This window comes from Rana temporaria, chromosome 2, assembly GCF_905171775.1.
Source record: "Rana temporaria chromosome 2, aRanTem1.1, whole genome shotgun sequence".
Classification (NCBI taxonomy): domain Eukaryota; kingdom Metazoa; phylum Chordata; class Amphibia; order Anura; family Ranidae; genus Rana; species Rana temporaria.
The window spans coordinates 458,449,058-458,467,101 of record NC_053490.1 but is presented as its reverse complement, the minus strand read 5'-3'; the positions used below and the strand labels follow the sequence as shown (position 1 = coordinate 458,467,101).

General features: G+C 44.0%; 1 protein-coding gene across 1 annotated transcript in view; it reads right to left on the bottom strand.

Annotated features, from left to right (window-relative positions):
* SSH2 (slingshot protein phosphatase 2) overlaps positions 1–18,044 on the bottom strand; it is a 356,650-nt gene that overhangs the window by 9,822 nt on the left and 328,784 nt on the right. Inside the window, 3 exon segments of the mRNA XM_040339439.1 lie at positions 10,256–10,456; positions 12,668–12,814; positions 17,524–17,570. Coding sequence (XP_040195373.1) covers positions 10,256–10,456; positions 12,668–12,814; positions 17,524–17,570 — 395 coding nt within the window.

Here is an 18,044-nt window from a genome sequence, read left to right as displayed (position 1 = left end):
TCGCAGCCCGCAGCACTGCCTGCCCAAAGGCTGTATCTGTATTCCTTCTTACATCCACCTGGTAAAATTTTGTAAACGTGTGGACTGAAGACCAGGTTGCCGCCTTGCATACTTGAGCCATAGAGATCTGATGGTGTGCTGCCCAGGAGGCGCCCATGGCCCTGGTAGAATGGGCCTTTACTGACAACGGAGGAGGCAACCTCTTCAAGCCGTAGGCCTGAATAATTAACTGTTTAATCCATCTCGAAATGGTGGATTTTGCAGCTGCCTGCCCCTTCTTGGGCCCATCTGGCAAAATGAATAACACATCTGTTTTCCGAATCTTCTCTGTAGCTTTAAGATAGGCCTTCATGGCCCTGACAATATCCAAGGTATGCAGCAACCCTTCCTTTCTGGAAGTGGGCTTTGGAGAAAAGGATGGTAATACCAAATCCTGGTTCAGGTGAAAACTGGATATAACCTTTGGTAAAAAGGAAGGATGAGGACGGAGAACCACCTTGTCCTTATGCAGAATAAGATATGGCTCCTTACAAGATAAGGCTGCCAACTCTGACACTCTTCTGGCGGAAACTATGGCGACCAGAAATACCAACTTCCTTGTTAGTAAAACCAAAGGAACTTCAGCCAACGGCTCAAAGGGTTGTTTCTGTAGAGTTGACAGAACAAGATTCAAGTCCCACGGACAAAGTGGTGACTTAACCGGAGGATTAATACGCAAGACCCCCTGAATGAAGGTCTTAACCAGCGAGTGGGTGGCCAGCGGCCTCTGAAACCACACTGACAAAGCTGAAATCTGTCCCTTGATTGTGCTTAATGCCAATCCTTTATCCACTCCTAGCTGGAGAAAACTTAATACTCTATCAATGGTATATTTGCGGGAAAGCCATTTCTTGGACTCGCACCAGCCTACATAGGCCCTCCAAACCCTGTAATAAATTACTCTGGAGACTGGCTTTCTAGCCTTAATCAGGGTAGAGATTACTTGTCTAGATAGACCTCTACCCCTAAGAATCAGGGATTCAGCCGCCAGGCCGTCAAATTTAGACGCCGTAATGCAGGGTGGAGGATCGGGCCTTGTGAGAGTAGGTCTGGTCGTAGAGGAAGCGTCCAAGGGTCTCCCACTGACATCTTAGGATTAGTGAGTACCATGCCCTTCTGGGCCATGCTGGAGCTATCAGAATGACTGGCTTGTGCTCCACCCTGATCCTGCGCAACAGGCGGGGTAGTAACTGGAGCGGAGGGAAGGCATATAGAAGATTGAACTGATGCCAAGGGTAAACTAACGCATCGGTCCCGCAGGCCATAGGGTCCCGAGTCCGGGACATGAACCTGTCTAGTTTCTTGTTGAGCCTTGATGCCATGATATCCACGTCCGGCATTCCCCACTTCTGGCAAATTATCTGAAATATTTGCGGATGCAGAGACCATTCCCCTGGCGACAGAGTCTGACGACTCAAGAAGTCCGCCTGCAGGTTGTCCACCCCGGGAATGAATATTGCCGATATGCAGGGCACATGATTCTCTGCCCATAGGAAAATTAAGCTCACTTCTCTCTGAGCTGCTTGACTCTTGGTTCCCCCTTGGTGATTTATATATGCCACAGCCGTGGCATTGTCTGACTGTATCCTCACCGGGAACCCCTGTAATTTGGAGGTCCAAGCCCTGAGGGCTAGCCGGGCAGCTCTGAGCTCCAAGATATTGATGGGCAATTGACTCTCCTCCTGTGCCCACGTACCTTGGTGAGTGCACCCATCCAAGATCGCTCCCCAGCCCTTCAGGCTGGCATCTGTGGTCACTATCTTCCATGTCACGGGGCTGAAAGATTTTCCCTTCAGTAGATTCTGAGGGTCTAACCACCAACACAGACTCTGCCGGACTCTTGATGAGAGTGGCAACGGAAATTCCAAGGCCTGTGGCCTCTTGCTCCATGCTGACAGAATGGCTGCCTGCAGGACACGAGTGTGACTTTGAGCGTATGGCACCGCTTCGAAGGTGGCCACTAGCTTGCCTAGTAATCGCATGCATAGGCGAATCGTTGGTTCTCTCTTGCTTAGAACCAGATGTATCAATTCTTTGATAGCCTCGACCTTTATTCGAGGCAGGAACACCCTTTGTTGTTCCGTGTCTAATGACATGCCGAGATATTCCAACCTCTTTGTGGGTTGGAAAGCTGATTTTTCTCGGTTTAGGACCCAACCGAACCTCTCTAGGTAACGAACCGTGAGAGCCACTGCTCGCTCCAGGCCAGGAGATGAATGATCTATGATTAGAAGGTCGTCCAGGTATGCTAGGACAATGATCCCCTGGATTCTTAGGTTGGCTAGAATTGGAGCTAGGACCTTGGTGAATACTCGAGGAGCCGTAGCCAACCCGAAAGGGAGTGCCACAAATTGAAAATGACGCCGAGCCACTGTGAAGCGTAGAAACCTTTGATGTGGCTGAAAAATTGGCACATGAAGGTAAGCATCCTTTATGTCTATGGAGGCCAGAAAGTCGTCTTTCTGAAGTGCGGCGGCTGCCGATCGCACGGATTCCATCCGGAACGAGCGTACTTTTAAGTACGCATTTAATCCCTTTAAGTCCAAGATTGGCCTGACATCGCCGTTGGGCTTTGGGATGATGAACAGATTGGAGTAGAACCCTAGCCCCTGTTCCTGGGCTGGTACCTCTACTATCACGCCTTGGTAAAGCAAATGATTTAATGCCGCCATTAAGGCGGCCTTCTTTGTCGGCTCGACTGGCACTCTCGACTCCTGATAATGAGGTGGAGGGATTCTTAGAAATTCTAATTTGTAGCCTGTGGCCACGGAAGACCGGACCCACTTGTCGGGAATGTCGGTCTCCCAAATTTCTGAAAAAAAAAACGCAGCCTTCCCCCCACCTTCGTGGGTGGGGGCGTCCCTTCATGAGGCAGACTTAGGGGCTGTCTTTGCTGGTTTACGATACCACTGCTTCTTGCCTCCAAAGGCTTGTCCTGGTGGCTTATTGTTAAAGTATGATCTCGCAGGAGGCCGTCGATACTGCCTGGAACTGGCGGGCCCCTGAGCAGGGGGAAGCTGCCGTTTGAACGCAGGTCCCCGGACCTTCTTTTTTACTGGTAGAAGTGTACTTTTGCCACTTGAAATAGTCTGAATGTATTTATCCAGATCTTCTCCGAAGAGTCGTTCTCCATGGAAGGGAAACCCTGCCAGGAGCTTTTTGCATGGGGGCTCAGCCTCCCAGTTCTTTAACCATAAGAGCCTTCTCATATGTACTAAAAATAGTGACAGACGAGACGCTTGCTGGATGGAATCCTTTATAGCATCCACCGCGAAGCACATGGCTCTAGGAATATCAGATAATTCTTCCGCCTGTTGGGCCGGAATAACCTTAAGCATTTGTCTTGTCTGGTCTGTTAGTGCCTGACAAACTCCAATAGCAGCCACCGCTGGCTGTATTACTGCACCTGCCGTAGTAAAGGATGCTTTTAAAAGCGTCTCCAAACGCTTATCAACCGGTTCTTTAAACACCTGTATGTTTTCTACCGGGCAAGTCAGGGACTTATTTACACAGGAGATGGCGGCATCCACCACTGGGAGAGTCCACTTTTTGGCAAATTTTTCTTCCATAGGATAGACGACGGAAAATCTTTTAGGTGGTAAAAAGATTCTGTCTGGTCGTGCCCAATCCTGGAAGATTACTTCCTCTAAAAGAGGATGGACTGGAAAAACAGCGCTACTGCGAGGCGTTTTCAAAGAGCCTAAAGATGATACGGCCGGACCCTGAGGTTCCGGCAAAGGCAAATTAAACGCCAAGTGGACCATGTCTGTCAGAGAATGAACCCAGAAGCTTTCCGCTTGGGAGGCCGAGCAAGGCTCTTAATTAGCCGAACCCTCAACCTCTGAACCAATTTGGTCCCGGTCCAAATGATCCTCCTGCAACTCAAATCCCCCCGGGGAGAGAACCTCAGCATCTGAGGGTCCACACTCAGGCGACGGAGACCTAGTCCGCTTTTTACCCGGTGTAGATTTGGCTATCATAGCCGCCAATCTTTTCTCTAGCCCCTCCAAGGAGGCGGCTAGCATACTCTCTGTGATAAACACAGGGTTGGGTGGATCTGATGTAGCCTCAGCACCAGATCTCCCTAATGGCTTAACCAAGGTGCCCAATGGTGTAATAACCTATGGGGAAAGTACCGGCATAGGCCGATCTGAACCGTCAGAATCTGAGGGGGGGCCCCTTTCTTTTGTACCCCCTGATCCTGAACCTTTGGAAGCCATGGTACAATACCGAGGTACCCCTGCTTACAACCCTTGATGGTTGTAGCTAGGAGAAAGAAATAGTACGGTTTAGGGAACGGTATTAACAATTAACGTCCAAAAACCAAAACGGGAAGACCAGTATGTTTCCTATATATTTTTTTTTTTTTTTTTTAAAACCTTTTTTTTTTTTTATGAAAACATGCTGTCTTCCCTCAAAAAATTGCAAGTATCCATCTGCTGTATAAGGAATTTTTTAGGCTAGTAACCACACAGCTAGTTCTGTTCACCAGAACTGCAATACTTCCTTGCGCCACTGGGTGCCCTCAGCCGCACTGCAACCGCTCTGCGTCCTCCTCCTTCAAGCTCAGTAAGCAACTGAGCTACACAGCATAGAGGAAGGGCCGCCCCTTCCTTTTATGAGACTGGATGTCCCGCCCCTCTTTCTCCACAACGGCGCGAATCATCACCCTGCGCCTATATTACAGGGCGCGCGCCCGCGCGCGCGCCCCTGTTGCGGAGGAGGGGGCCACGCCGGAAGCGTCTGACATGCTGGAGGAGGACACCGCACGGCACCCAGACAGGTAAGGCCTCAGGTGAGTCACTGACCCCCCAGTCCTGGGAAAGCATAGCTAACACACAGCTCCTTTCCCAACCCAGCGCCCAGCAGACAATTTACAATGCAACACATATCTTTAGGAAGATCACACATGGGAGCCCATACATAGACCATCCTGTCTCTTTGATAGACATAGTGGCCCAAAACTGCCAATGCAAGAGCATACTCAGGCACATCCCCCAAAGATCTCCCTAGAGAGCCTGCCGACGAACCAAGTCCCGCAGGCCCCCCCTTTCTTACCTGCTCCATGCCGCAGGACTTTGCATAGCAAGCGGTCCAATCTTCCCCCATCTCCGTGGGTGGCGTACTAGACCTTCAGGCCCTGGGGTCCTAAAAAGGAACCCACTGTCCTGGGCCCATATAGCACCCTGGCAAACAGGTTACCTTAGGTACCGCAGAGGTTCTAAGTCCTGGGCCCAGGGTCCAGCTCTCTAAAAAGAGAAGCATTATGGGCAAAACCCCACGGTTTGGGGCCCGGGTACTGTCCACTTTGGCTCTGAGGCACCTTGGACAGATCCGGTTAGCCTGCCTTGATCCCAAGGATGTAGGAGACAAGCTATTCCATGACCAACACCTAAGACACTGGCGAAAAAACTGAGGTACTCCTCCTATGGGAGGGGGTTATATAGGGAGGGGCACTTCCTGTTTGAGATTGCCAGTGTCCATCACCTGAAGGTACTCCATATAACCCACATAGTAATGAATATGCTGCTCTGTGTCCCGTGATGTACGAGAAAGAAAACGACAGATTCGTGGTACTGAAATCAATCAATGGATCGACTTCCATAGAATCAGCTTGCCCATAGAGGGATTGAAGTTTGGCGGTTCCTGCTGAATTAGCCAAATTACTTTTGGTCTATGGCCGCCTTTAATAACAGATGTAAACCTCCATGAAAGACTTCAATTGAACAATTATTCTATCCACAAATGTGCAGATATCTACAAAAATGTTTTGCTCATCTTCTATCCACATGCATCACTAGGTCTCGCCTAGGTTAACACCACCTTCATTAATAAGAGGGAGGGATTGTGCCTGTGCATTACAGATTTTCCAATGAGCAATTAATAATTAATGCTTCTGATATTAACCACTTGCCGACCAGCCACTGCAGTTTTGCTGCGGCAGCATGGCTCGGCTGGGCACAACAACGTTATGTTAAGTCGCTTCGCCCTGTGGCCACCAAGGGCACGTGTGCGCTGCCAGAGGCATGTGCGCCTGCTGCTCGCCCCCGGAACCGATGCGAGTGCTCGGTGGGCTTGATGACTGTCGGGCACCCGCAATCGCTTGTGACACAGCGAGAACCAGATCTGTGTCTGTAAACACACAGATCCTGGTTCTTTCAGTGGAGAAATGACTGATCGGGTGTTAATACAAAGTATGAACAGCGATCTGTAATTTCCCCTAGCAAGGAGTCCCATCTCGCCTTCAATTAGAACAAAGAGTGAATGCAGTTAACCCCTTGACCCCCCTAGTGTTAACCCCTTTCCTGCCAGTGACATTATTACAGTAATCAATGCATTTTTATAGCACTGATCGCTGTAAAATGGTCAATGGTCCCAAAAATGTGTCAAAAGTGTCCGATCTGTCCGCCATAATGCCGCAGTCTCGATAAAAAAAAAAAAAAATACTGGTCCGCCATTACTAGTAAAAATAATAAAAATACCATAATTCTATCCCCCATTTTGTAGAAGCTATAACTTTTGCGCAAACCAATCAATATACGCTTATTGCGATTTTTAGGTTTACCAAAAATATGTAGAATACGACGTATCGGCCAAAACTAAAGAAAAAAAATTGGATATTTATTATAGCAAAAAGTAAAAGATGTTTTTTCCAGAATTGTCACTGTTTTTTTTGTGTGTTCTAAACAAAATGCAGAGGTGATCAAATACCACAAAAAAAACCACGCACATTTTGTTTAGGTACAGCATCGCACGACCGTGCAATTGTCAATTTAAGCGACGCAATGTCAAATTGTAAAAAGTGCGCTGGTCAGGATGGGGGGTAAAAATCGTCCGCGGCTGAAGCGGTTAAGAGCTCGTTATAGCCCTCTAGTAAAGCCCTAAACAGCCTCCATCAAAAGGTTGAATTGGGCTAGTGCTTCAGGGATGGGGTTGTGTCATTTATATCCACCCTAAAGGTTTTAAAACATTAACAAATGATTCAATTGTTTTGACTTAAGTTTACAAATTACTGAAAAAACGCAAAAAAAAAAAAAAAAACTTTATTGCAGAAAAGTCACATGGGTCACGGGTAAACACATAAATCACTCGCAACCAAGCAGCTGCAGGACTACCGAGACTCAGAAATAAAGAGAAGCAGGTGGTCACTGGATTATGGGTTGCACAATGCCAATGAACCCAATGAAGAGGAGAAGGAGGCAAGGACTAGCTTTACTCATGAAAGATAAGACATGTTCTTGGATACTCATGTTAGCCTTAATCACGTAACAAGATCGAACCCTCATGCTTCTTAAACCACCTGGACTTAAAACAAGATCACGTGATGAGGAATCATTTGAGTACAGAACTGCTGGAGAGCACAAGTAAACAAGCACAGCTATGTTATGCGATACAGAGCAGATTTCATTCAGGCTGTGGATAATTATTATCTCATCAGTACGTTCCGAATAACAATTTTATATATATATATATATATATATATATATATATATATATATATATATATATACACACAGGGAGTGCAGAATTATTAGGCAAATGAGTATTTTGACCACATCATCCTCTTTATGCATGTTGTCTTACTCAAAGCTGTATAGGCTCGAAAGCCTACTACCAATTAAGCATATTAGGTGATGTGCATCTCTGTAATGAGAAGGGGTGTGGTCTAATGACATCAACACCCTATATCAGGTGTGCATAATTATTAGGCAACTTCCTTTCCTTTGGCAAAATGGGTCAAAAGAAGGACTTGACAGGCTCAGAAAAGTCAAAAATAGTGAGATATCTTGCAGAGGGATGCAGCACTCTTAAAATTGCAAAGCTTCTGAAGCGTGATCATCGAACAATCAAGCGTTTCATTCAAAATAGTCAACAGGGTCGCAAGAAGCGTGTGGAAAAACCAAGGCGCAAAATAACTGCCCATGAACTGAGAAAAGTCAAGCGTGCAGCTGCCAAGATGCCACTTGCCACCAGTTTGGCCATATTTCAGAGCTGCAACATCACTGGAGTGCCCAAAAGCACAAGGTGTGCAATACTCAGAGACATGGCCAAGGTAAGAAGGGCTGAAAGACGACCACCACTGAACAAGACACACAAGCTGAAACGTCAAGACTGGGCCAAGAAATATCTCAAGACTGATTTTTCTAAGGTTTTATGGACTGATGAAATGAGAGCGAGTCTTGATGGGCCAGATGGATGGGCCCGTGGCTGGATTGGTAAAGGGCAGAGAGCTCCAGTCCGACTCAGACGCCAGCAAGGTGGAGGTGGAGTACTGGTTTGGGCTGGTATCATCAAAGATGAGCTTGTGGGGCCTTTTCGGGTTGAGGATGGAGTCAAGCTCAACTCCCAGTCCTACTGCCAGTTTCTGGAAGACACCTTCTTCAAGCAGTGGTACAGGAAGAAGTCTGCATCCTTCAAGAAAAACATGATTTTCATGCAGGACAATGCTCCATCACACGCGTCCAAGTACTCCACAGCGTGGCTGGCAAGAAAGGGTATAAAAGAAGAAAAACTAATGACATGGCCTCCTTGTTCACCTGATCTCAACCCCATTGAGAACCTGTGGTCCATCATCAAATGTGAGATTTACAAGGAGGGAAAACAGTACACCTCTCTGAACAGTGTCTGGGAGGCTGTGGTTGCTGCTGCACGCAATGTTGATGGTGAACAGATCAAAACACTGACAGAATCCATGGATGGCAGGCTTTTGAGTGTCCATGCAAAGAAAGGTGGCTATATTGGTCACTGATTTGTTTTTGAATGTCAGAAATGTATATTTGTGAATGTTCAGATGTTATATTGGTTTCACTGGTAAAAATAAATAATTGAAATGGGTATATATATTTTTTTGTTAAGTTGCCTAATAATTATGCACAGTAATAGTCACCTGCACACACAGATATCCCCCTAAAATAGCTAAAACTAAAAACAAACTAAAAACTACTTCCAAAAATATTCAGCTTTGATATTAATGAGTTTTTTGGGTTCATTGAGAACACGGTTGTTGTTCAATAATAAAATTAATCCTCAAAAATACAACTTGCCTAATAATTCTGCACTCCCTGTATATATATATATATATATATATATATATCTGGGAACGAATAATGAATGTTTCTTAACTGGCTGGTTATTATATTAAATCATTTGTTACAACTAGGGTTGTCCCGATACCACTTTTTTAGGACCGAGTACAAGTACCGATACTTTTTATCAAGTACTCGCCGATACTTTTTTTTAAATCTCATGTGACAGTGGCAGTATTTTTATTTATTTATTTACATTTTTTTTTTACAATGCTACCTTCCCTGGGGGGGGGGGGGGGGGGGGGGGGATGGACAGTGTCCGTGTGTTTATTTTTTATACAATTATTTTTTTTTATTATTTATTGCAATTCCTTTTTATATCAGCCCTGTTGGGGGCTTTGGTGAGATATCAGGGGTCTTAACAGACCTCTGACATCTCCCCTCTGAGACAGGGAAAGGGACTAGGGACACAGATTCCCCAGTCCCTTTCTCTGCAGCCTCAGCTGTACTGAAAATGAGAGAAGACAGCAGCTTCTCTTCATTCATAAACTGAAACGTTGTAAACACAGTTTACGATGTTTCAGTTATGTGAATGTACAGAGTCATCACAGAGTAACACGGCGGCAGCATGGGGGGGGGGGGGGGAGAAACACGGCGGCAGCATGGGGGGGGGGGGAGAAACACGGCGGCAGCATTGGGGGGGGGGGGGGTGTGGGGGAGAAACACGGCGGCAGCAGCATGGATGGCAGCACGAAGGGAGATGGAGATGCTCGGTATCAGTCCCGATACTAGTATCGGGACAACCCTAGTTACGTGTTTCATTGGAGGAGCTGGCTACGTCTTCAGGATAGGTTTATCACTACTCTGAGCAAACTAAAACATATATGCATTCAATTCACTGGCACTATGGTTCTTCAGGGTATTACGTTTTTATGGGCATCGCTGCAACTTACTTTCTGTCATTACCAAGGTACCAGCACTAAACACCCTTGAAGGTCAAGGTCAAATATGCTAAGGGGGGCTGCTACATACATAATGCTTTTTATCCTAATGTATAGAAAACATCAAGATAAAAAAAAAACCTTCTGACTTTACTACCACTTTAGGTCTGGAGAAATGAATGACAGTTTTCCTAAATATAGGTTGAACACCTGAATGAACATGTCCTAGAAGTAGAAAATAAAGCCCACCTTGCTAACAGAATGCCTTGATATTCCTCAAGCTGCTTCATGAAACTAGGGTTCGGTTTGGTTACTGTGCGTCTCTCCTTCACATATTCAAAGGCTCTGTCCAAATTCCAGCCGTATTCCTTCATAGCATAAGCAATCACAGTGGAAGCGGAGCGGCTCACTCCCATTTTACAGTGCACTAGACATTTAGCTCCATGTTTCCTACAAGAGAAGCAGAAAACTCAATTACTAATAACATATCATACAATGTGAATGCAAACAAAACGATAACCGATTTGGGGAAATATGTGCAAACCTCTCAGGGAATACCTGTGTCAGACAACCAATAGCAACCCATTCTTGAATTGGTATAATCCAGAGCAAGGCTGGAGTTGGTTGCCATCAGTTCTCTAAAACAGTTGTATCTTCAGTATTAGAAACCAAGACCACTTATACACTCAGCCAACACTAGAGGGCGCTCTTACTCCATGTACAGCAGCTTGCACGGCATCTCGGGGCACAAATCCGGCCAGCCTGCTGGTGTTACATCAAAGCAAAACACACACAAAAGACACGTGTTGTGGCGTTTTGAAATTGTGATAATACACCTGTCACTGTTGTGTCAACACTGGGATGAGAGCGGGTTCCTCCCGTTTCATGACAGCAGGACACAGAAACTCACTCTGAGAAAACTTCCAAAGGTCGGATGTAGAAAAAAAAAAAAAAAATATCTAGAGAGCTCAAAAAACAGAGAAAGAGCGGAATAAATAAAAGAACCCGTGTCATTTACAAAGTGTGACCAGCTATAGTCTCAGCCCATGCAGTACTGTACAGACTTTCTGCTTTAACCACTTGACCTCTGGAAGTTTTTAACCCCTTTATGACCAGGCAATTTTTTTGCCATTACGCACTGAGCTACTTTAACTGGCAATTGCACGGTCAAGACAGTATACAAATGAGATTTTTATCTTTTTTTCACACAAATAGAACTTTCATTTGGTGCTTTTTGATCACTGGGTTTTCACTCATTATATAAATGAAAAAAAAAAAAACGAAATATTATTTTCTACTGTTCTAAAACGAATCCAATAAAAATTAATAAAATGTCTTCATAAGTTTCGGCCAAAATGTATTCTGCTACATTTTTGTTTAAAAAAGAAAAACACAAAACCCAATAAGCGTACATTTACTGGTTTATTTTAAAGTTATAAGGTCTAAAAATATGGTATATATACTGGAATTTACGCAGCTGTGATGTTCTATTGGTAATGGGTGTGATCAGCATCTTATAGTGTGACTGCGGTAGGGTGGAGGACAATCTGGCACTAACAGACATCATCTGGGAGGGCCAGTAACCGACACCGACGTCGCTAGTGACACTAAAGCAGGGGTCTTAAACATGTGGCACGCCAGCTGTTGCATGGCAAGGCTGACAGTTACAAACATGACTCCCACAGGCAGAGACATGATGGGACCTGTAGTTACCCAACAGCTGGAAAGCCGCCAGTTTGAGACTCCTGACAGCTTTGGTTGGAGCCGCTGTACTAACAATCTGACGTTGGTACATCAATCTCCCTCGCTGAGCTGTTGTGTTGTGTTCTGAAAGTGGGATACCCCCCCTCCCCCATCCAGAACACTCTGATCAGAGAAAATACTGTACACTGACACTGTACTAATGACACTGGCTGGGAAGGGGTTAAGATCTAGGGGAAATTAAGGGGGTTAACTATGCACCCAACAATGTGTGCTTTACAATCTGGCTGTTTTTTTCGCTGTGCTTTTCAGGGAGAAGAAACAGCCATATCACTGTTCACAGTGCACAGAGCTCTGTGTAATTGTAAACACGGAACTCTGTGTGTGATTGGACACAGCCCATATCATTTGATGAAAATCAGATGCCAAACTGTGGCCTGTGCAAGTTTGGCAGGGGTAGCGCACATGCATGCCCCAAACCGGTGGGAAGGCCAATCGCATACATGTACGTATGTGATTGGCCGCCCGCTTGCAGTAATTTTACTACGAGTGGTCGGCAGGTATGCAATCTTGCCATACATGGCTAGATTTTCTCTGGCTCAGCCCACAAGGAATCTCCTCCGCTCACTATTGTATTTGGGCATCAAAGCTGCCTGAATTCCCAAACAGCGACTGAACCTGATAGGATGCAATCACTGGCCGATCATTTTTTACGTGGCTCGGTCAATTTCTAAATCGACTTTTGTCGAGCCGGGTGGTCCAGGAAGAAATTCAGCATTAGTGAAAAGTAAACTGCTCAGAAACGGAGCCATGAATTGCTCAAAACGTTCATGGGCTGCAATTGTATTTTGTGGCAGCTTTAACAGACTGCACAGCATAGTCTCCCATTGTAATACATAAAACATCAATACACGCATATAATCACACCAAAGAGCAGATGTTATCAATAGATGTACTAACTTTGCCTTAGAGATGAATTTGTAGGTATCGTTCCAATAAGCCAGGAGATCAGTGCCTTCCTCGTCATAAACTCTGATATTGTGATATTCAAACACTCCGGGGAAAAAGTTATCAATTTCTCGCGTAACATTCAAGATGTATCTGACCCTGTTTAAGAAAAAAAAATTTGATAAATGGATTTGACACATTATAGTGACCATTTGCACACCTACATCAGCCATGTTTTTATTGCACCCCAACAGCCACCCCATAAGCTGCAAAAGGCAGCCATATAGGGGGATAAACACATGATCCCCTTTGAATGGGGCCGTGCCGCAACTGTACTGCAAACGGTTACAGTGCAGGCTTCTAGGGGTTAAAACAGGCCCCCTCAGCACTCGTCACTGAAAAGTGATCCACCACAGGTCGTTTTCAGAGGGCAACCCATGTATAAACTGGGGCTATAAGTGCTGGAACAGGCCTTAAAAATCATGCTATGACAGCAGCAAGGAGGTAAAGGTGAAAGGTTAGTGACCCCAACTAAGACATCTGTTGAACAGGCAGCGTGCTCTGCCACACCATATGTATAAAAAGAAAGCAATCTGATCTGCCATATGGGGATGTGATAATAAAAAGAAGGGGCTAGAATTCAGGAAACTGAGGTTTTGAGTGCTTTTCTCCCGCTGTATGTGGCACAAAGCCGAGGTAAACACAACAGACTATGTAGCCAAACCAGTCTGCGGCTTGACAAAACAGCAGATTCCATCATTATGCAGAGAGAGAGCAATAATGAAAACAAACTATGTTCTGGAGGATTGATATGAAAGCAAGGAAAACATACTGAAGCTCAACACCAGCAGTGACATGAAAGCAGAGTTCCAGGGAGATGTAAAAACACCATTTAGGCTTCATTTCCACTGGCGTTTTTACAGCCACTGTTGTTAGGCTTTTTTACAGCTTAAAAACGCCTGTCCATGTTTATTTTGTAAAAAAAAAAAAAAAAAAAAAAAAAAAAAAATTTTTTTTTTTTTTGTGAGCTGCAGCTTTAAAAATGTCGCGGTCGCGTTTTTGAGCGTTTTTGAGCGTTTAACGTCTGGCGTTTTTACAGCTCTACTCTGGAGCTTCAGAACGCCCTGGTCCCGCGTTTTTTTTACAGCTCAAAAACGTCTATGCCACTTGCAGCTCAAAAACGCCTATGTGGGAATGAAGCCATAGAATAACATGGACAGGCGTTTTTAAGCTGTAAAAAACGCTCAGAAACGTGGCTGTAAAAACGCCAGTGGAAATGAGGCCTTAGTCATGGAAAAGAACAGTACAATAACCTGAATCTGTCATGTTACAAACCAACTGAACTTGGCAAAAATCAGTGGGCTCTACAGTTTATATAACAGTAGGGGAGAGCAGAGAGAGGACTTCATCGGTGTACTGCTGCTCCTTCACAGTCCAGCCACAAGCTGCAGCAGGTCCTGGACCAGGCAACATTACAAGGCAGATAGGAAAGACAAGTAATATGTATTCATTAAAACTATCTATCTATCTATCTATCTAAATAGATAGATATATATTAGGGCTGCAACTACAGATTGTTTCCATTAATCGGTTAATAACTTTGCAATTTTACTTTTTTTTTGGCCAATTTGTTGTTGGGCAGATAAAAAAACACAAATTGCCACAAAAACGCATTATATGCTTTTCTGTAGCTTCTCCATTGAAGTATATTGAACCAAAAAAAACGAAATGGCACCGTTTTGCCCTTTCCAAATACGCAGCAGCTGAAAAAAGCATAGATGCGAACGTGTCCCATAGGAAACCATATAAAAGAACTATAGTGTGTTTTTGCAAAAAGCAACAAAAAACGTGCGACCCAGGGCCGAGATGTTTAAGTAACATAATGGGAATTCAAAAAACAAAAATTAGTACAAAAAGAGCAAATAATCGCTACTGTAAGGGGTTAATTTTTTTACTGTGGGACTGTGAAAGTGATATTTACAGTAGCAATTTGCTCTTTTTGTACCATAAAGGGATAATTCTATTTATCTTTTAACCCCATTATGTTGCTGGCCGATTAATCGATTATGAAAATAGTAATCAATTAATTTCATAATCGATTAGTTGTTTCGGTATATATATATATATATATATATATATATATATATATATATATATATATATATATATACACATACACACACACACACACACACACACACATATACATACACACACACATTAATATATATATATATATATATATATATATATATATATATATATATATATATATATATATATATATATATATATATATATATATATATATGCACTAGATTACCAAAAGTATTGCGACACCTTGCTTTACATGCACATTAACTTTAATGGCATCCCAGTCTTAGAGAAGCTGTTATAGCTGCAAAGGGTGGGCTAACTGAATATTGAACCCTACGGACTAAAGCCCCATACACACCATTAGATTTTCTGCAGATTTTTGTCTCCAGATTTACCAAAACTGTATAATATGAGGTCAAACCTTACGCGTTTCAATTTGTATGCAATCAGGCAGGCTCTTGTACTACATGGTTTTGGCAAATCTGAAGACAAAAATCTGCAGAAAATCGAATAGTGTGTATGGGGCTTTAGTCCGTAGGGTTCAATATTGAATTGGCCCACCCTTTGCAGCTATAACAGCTTCAACTCTTCTGGGAAGGCTGTTCACAAGGTTTAGAAGTGTGTCTATGGGAATGTTGGACCATTCTTCCAGAAGAGCATTTGTGAAGTTAGGCACCGATGTTGGATGAGAAGGCCTGGCTCGCAGTCTCCGTTCTAATTCATCTTAAAGGTGCTCTATCGGGGTGGGGATTAGGACTGTGCAGGCCAGTCAAGTTCCTCCACCCCGAACTCACTCATCCATGGTCTTTATGGACCTTCTTGTCCAAATCAGTGCCTGTCCTCACAAATGCGCTTCTGCAAAAAAGGTCAAACAATCCCATAGACACACTTCTAAATCTTGTGGTCAGAAGAGTTGAAGCTCTTATAGCTGCAAAGGTTGGATTAAGTCAACATTGAACCCTACGGACTAACACTGGGATGCTATTAAAGTTCATGTGCAGGCAGGCGTACTAATACTTTTGGTAATATACTGATATATGGCTCTGTCCGTACACACACACAATATATATATCTCCAGCAAAAGTACATCAGACTTCAAAAAAACTTACTGATAGAAAAAAAAACCCCCAAAAAAACCTCTGTTGAATAGGGACAGGGGACACAGACACTCAGTGTGCTGTAGCTCACGTGTGGAGAAGAAGCATGCGGACAGGAATGAGCGGAGAAGCTCATTGGTCTGCTGCTTCCCCCACTATCAAACTACACAAAAGAGGAACAAGACCTATGTGTATTGTAATAAAGTGAGGTCACCAACCTGGCCGCGCAGTCTGGCAGGGCTGTGCGACTTTCAGGATGAGATGAACAAGGATACAAACGCTCACTTATGTATTTCAACTGTTGATTTCATGGTTTGCCTGGATTTCAGGGAAGTCCTTATAGAGGTCGAGGAGCTGGCCTCGAGATCTGAAAGGCAGCCTCATCACAAGACTGACATCAGCCATATAGAGAGCCTAGAGCTTTGATAAAATAAATGTAGCTGAATCTAAAGGCTTGCACACACTAGTGAGCCATACTAAACGCACAGCTCTTGGTGTGCATTAGGAGGACATAGGGCCAAAGTGCGTCAGAGGCGTGGCCTAGACAGAGTCTGGGCTGAGACTGCTCTTACCATTCATACAGGGTTCTGAGAGACATGTGGCATTTGGGACAATCCCTTCTCTTGCTGACATTTTAATACAGTTCTACTCACTGCAGAGATGTGGCCATGCAGCGATTTGCATCACAAGCCAACGCACTTTGACCACATCAATACTGGGCACTTTCACCCCCTTCCTTCCCAGGCCAATTTTCAGCTTTCAGCGCTCTCTCACTTTCAGTGACAATTGCGCAGTCGTGCTACGCTGTACTCAAATTACATTTTTATCATTTTGTTTGCACAAATAGAGCTTTCTTTTGACGTTTTATTCACTAAAGAGCGAAAATTTGAAAAAAAAAAAAAACACAATATTTTTCTTCTATTTTAAAAGATATCCAATTAAATAAAATGTCATATTTAAGCCAAAATGTATTCTGCTACATGTCTTTGGTATAAAAAAAAAAAAAATCCTGTCAAGTGTATAATTGGTTTGGGTGATCATGGACATATGTACACAAATGATCATGTACAGGTGTGTGCAGATGATCATTTGGACATATGATTTTTGGGGGACTTGTGTTTTACCTTGTGTGGGGACACTAGGCTGGTGATCAGTGTGTAAAAAAAAAAAAGCTCATACTCACTGATCACCAGCCGGCTGCAGCGATTCGCTCTCCGCTCCTCACCGACAACTAAAATGTGAAGAAAGGAGAGCCGATCGCCTAGCAACTGGCTCTCTATTAACATCACATGACGGCTGTGATAGAACACAGCCGTCATGTGATCAGGAGAGCCAATCACAGAGCCCTCCTGCCGATCGGGGTGACACGAGCGCATCTGCATGCGCGATCCCCCTCCTATTGAGGGATGTTCCTGAACGTCCACTCAGGAGAGATCTCCCACCCAGATATATACATATATATATACACACACACACACACACACACACACACACACACACACACACAGTGACAGGGTAGGATGTGGTTAAAAAAGTACTGCATGCACTGGCTTCATAGGAATCAATATTTTTATATTATATTTAAGTAATAAATATAGCTGGGCGTTTTCAGAAGTTTTCCATTGTAACGCTCAGAGGATGAGGCACTTTTTAATTGGTCTTTAGTTTGCTTACCCTCTGGTCTGTAAATCTTCCAAATTAGAAGCATTCCATTCTGAGCCCTGCAAAAATAAATACACATTTTGTAAAACTCTCAAAGTCTTTTACTGAAGAAAAACTCTAAAATTGCTTATGATCTCACGTCAATTATCTAATCAGTGGGGAGGTTCACTTCCAAGAAAGGCCGTAGAAGTCTGGAAAGCTGCGCTTTTTAAGAAATCTACCCGTGTCACGGCACTTCAGAACCGGGCAGTCAACACCTCCGTTTACATACATTACAGATGACTAGTGACCAATTTCACAAAACGCAGCTGTCTTCATTTGTCAAAGTGTCTGTAACAGTCAATGACCCACAGCAATTATTTTCTGCCTTCGGTATACTAAAGTTGGCCGTACACCATTTTACATTTTTTTTTGCATTTAGCATTTTTATGTGTGTGCGCGCATTAAAGCAGAATTCTAGATATGGCAATGTTTGCATGGTTACATCGGTCCAGCTTGGCTGAAAATCACTATTGTAGGAACTACTATAGTAT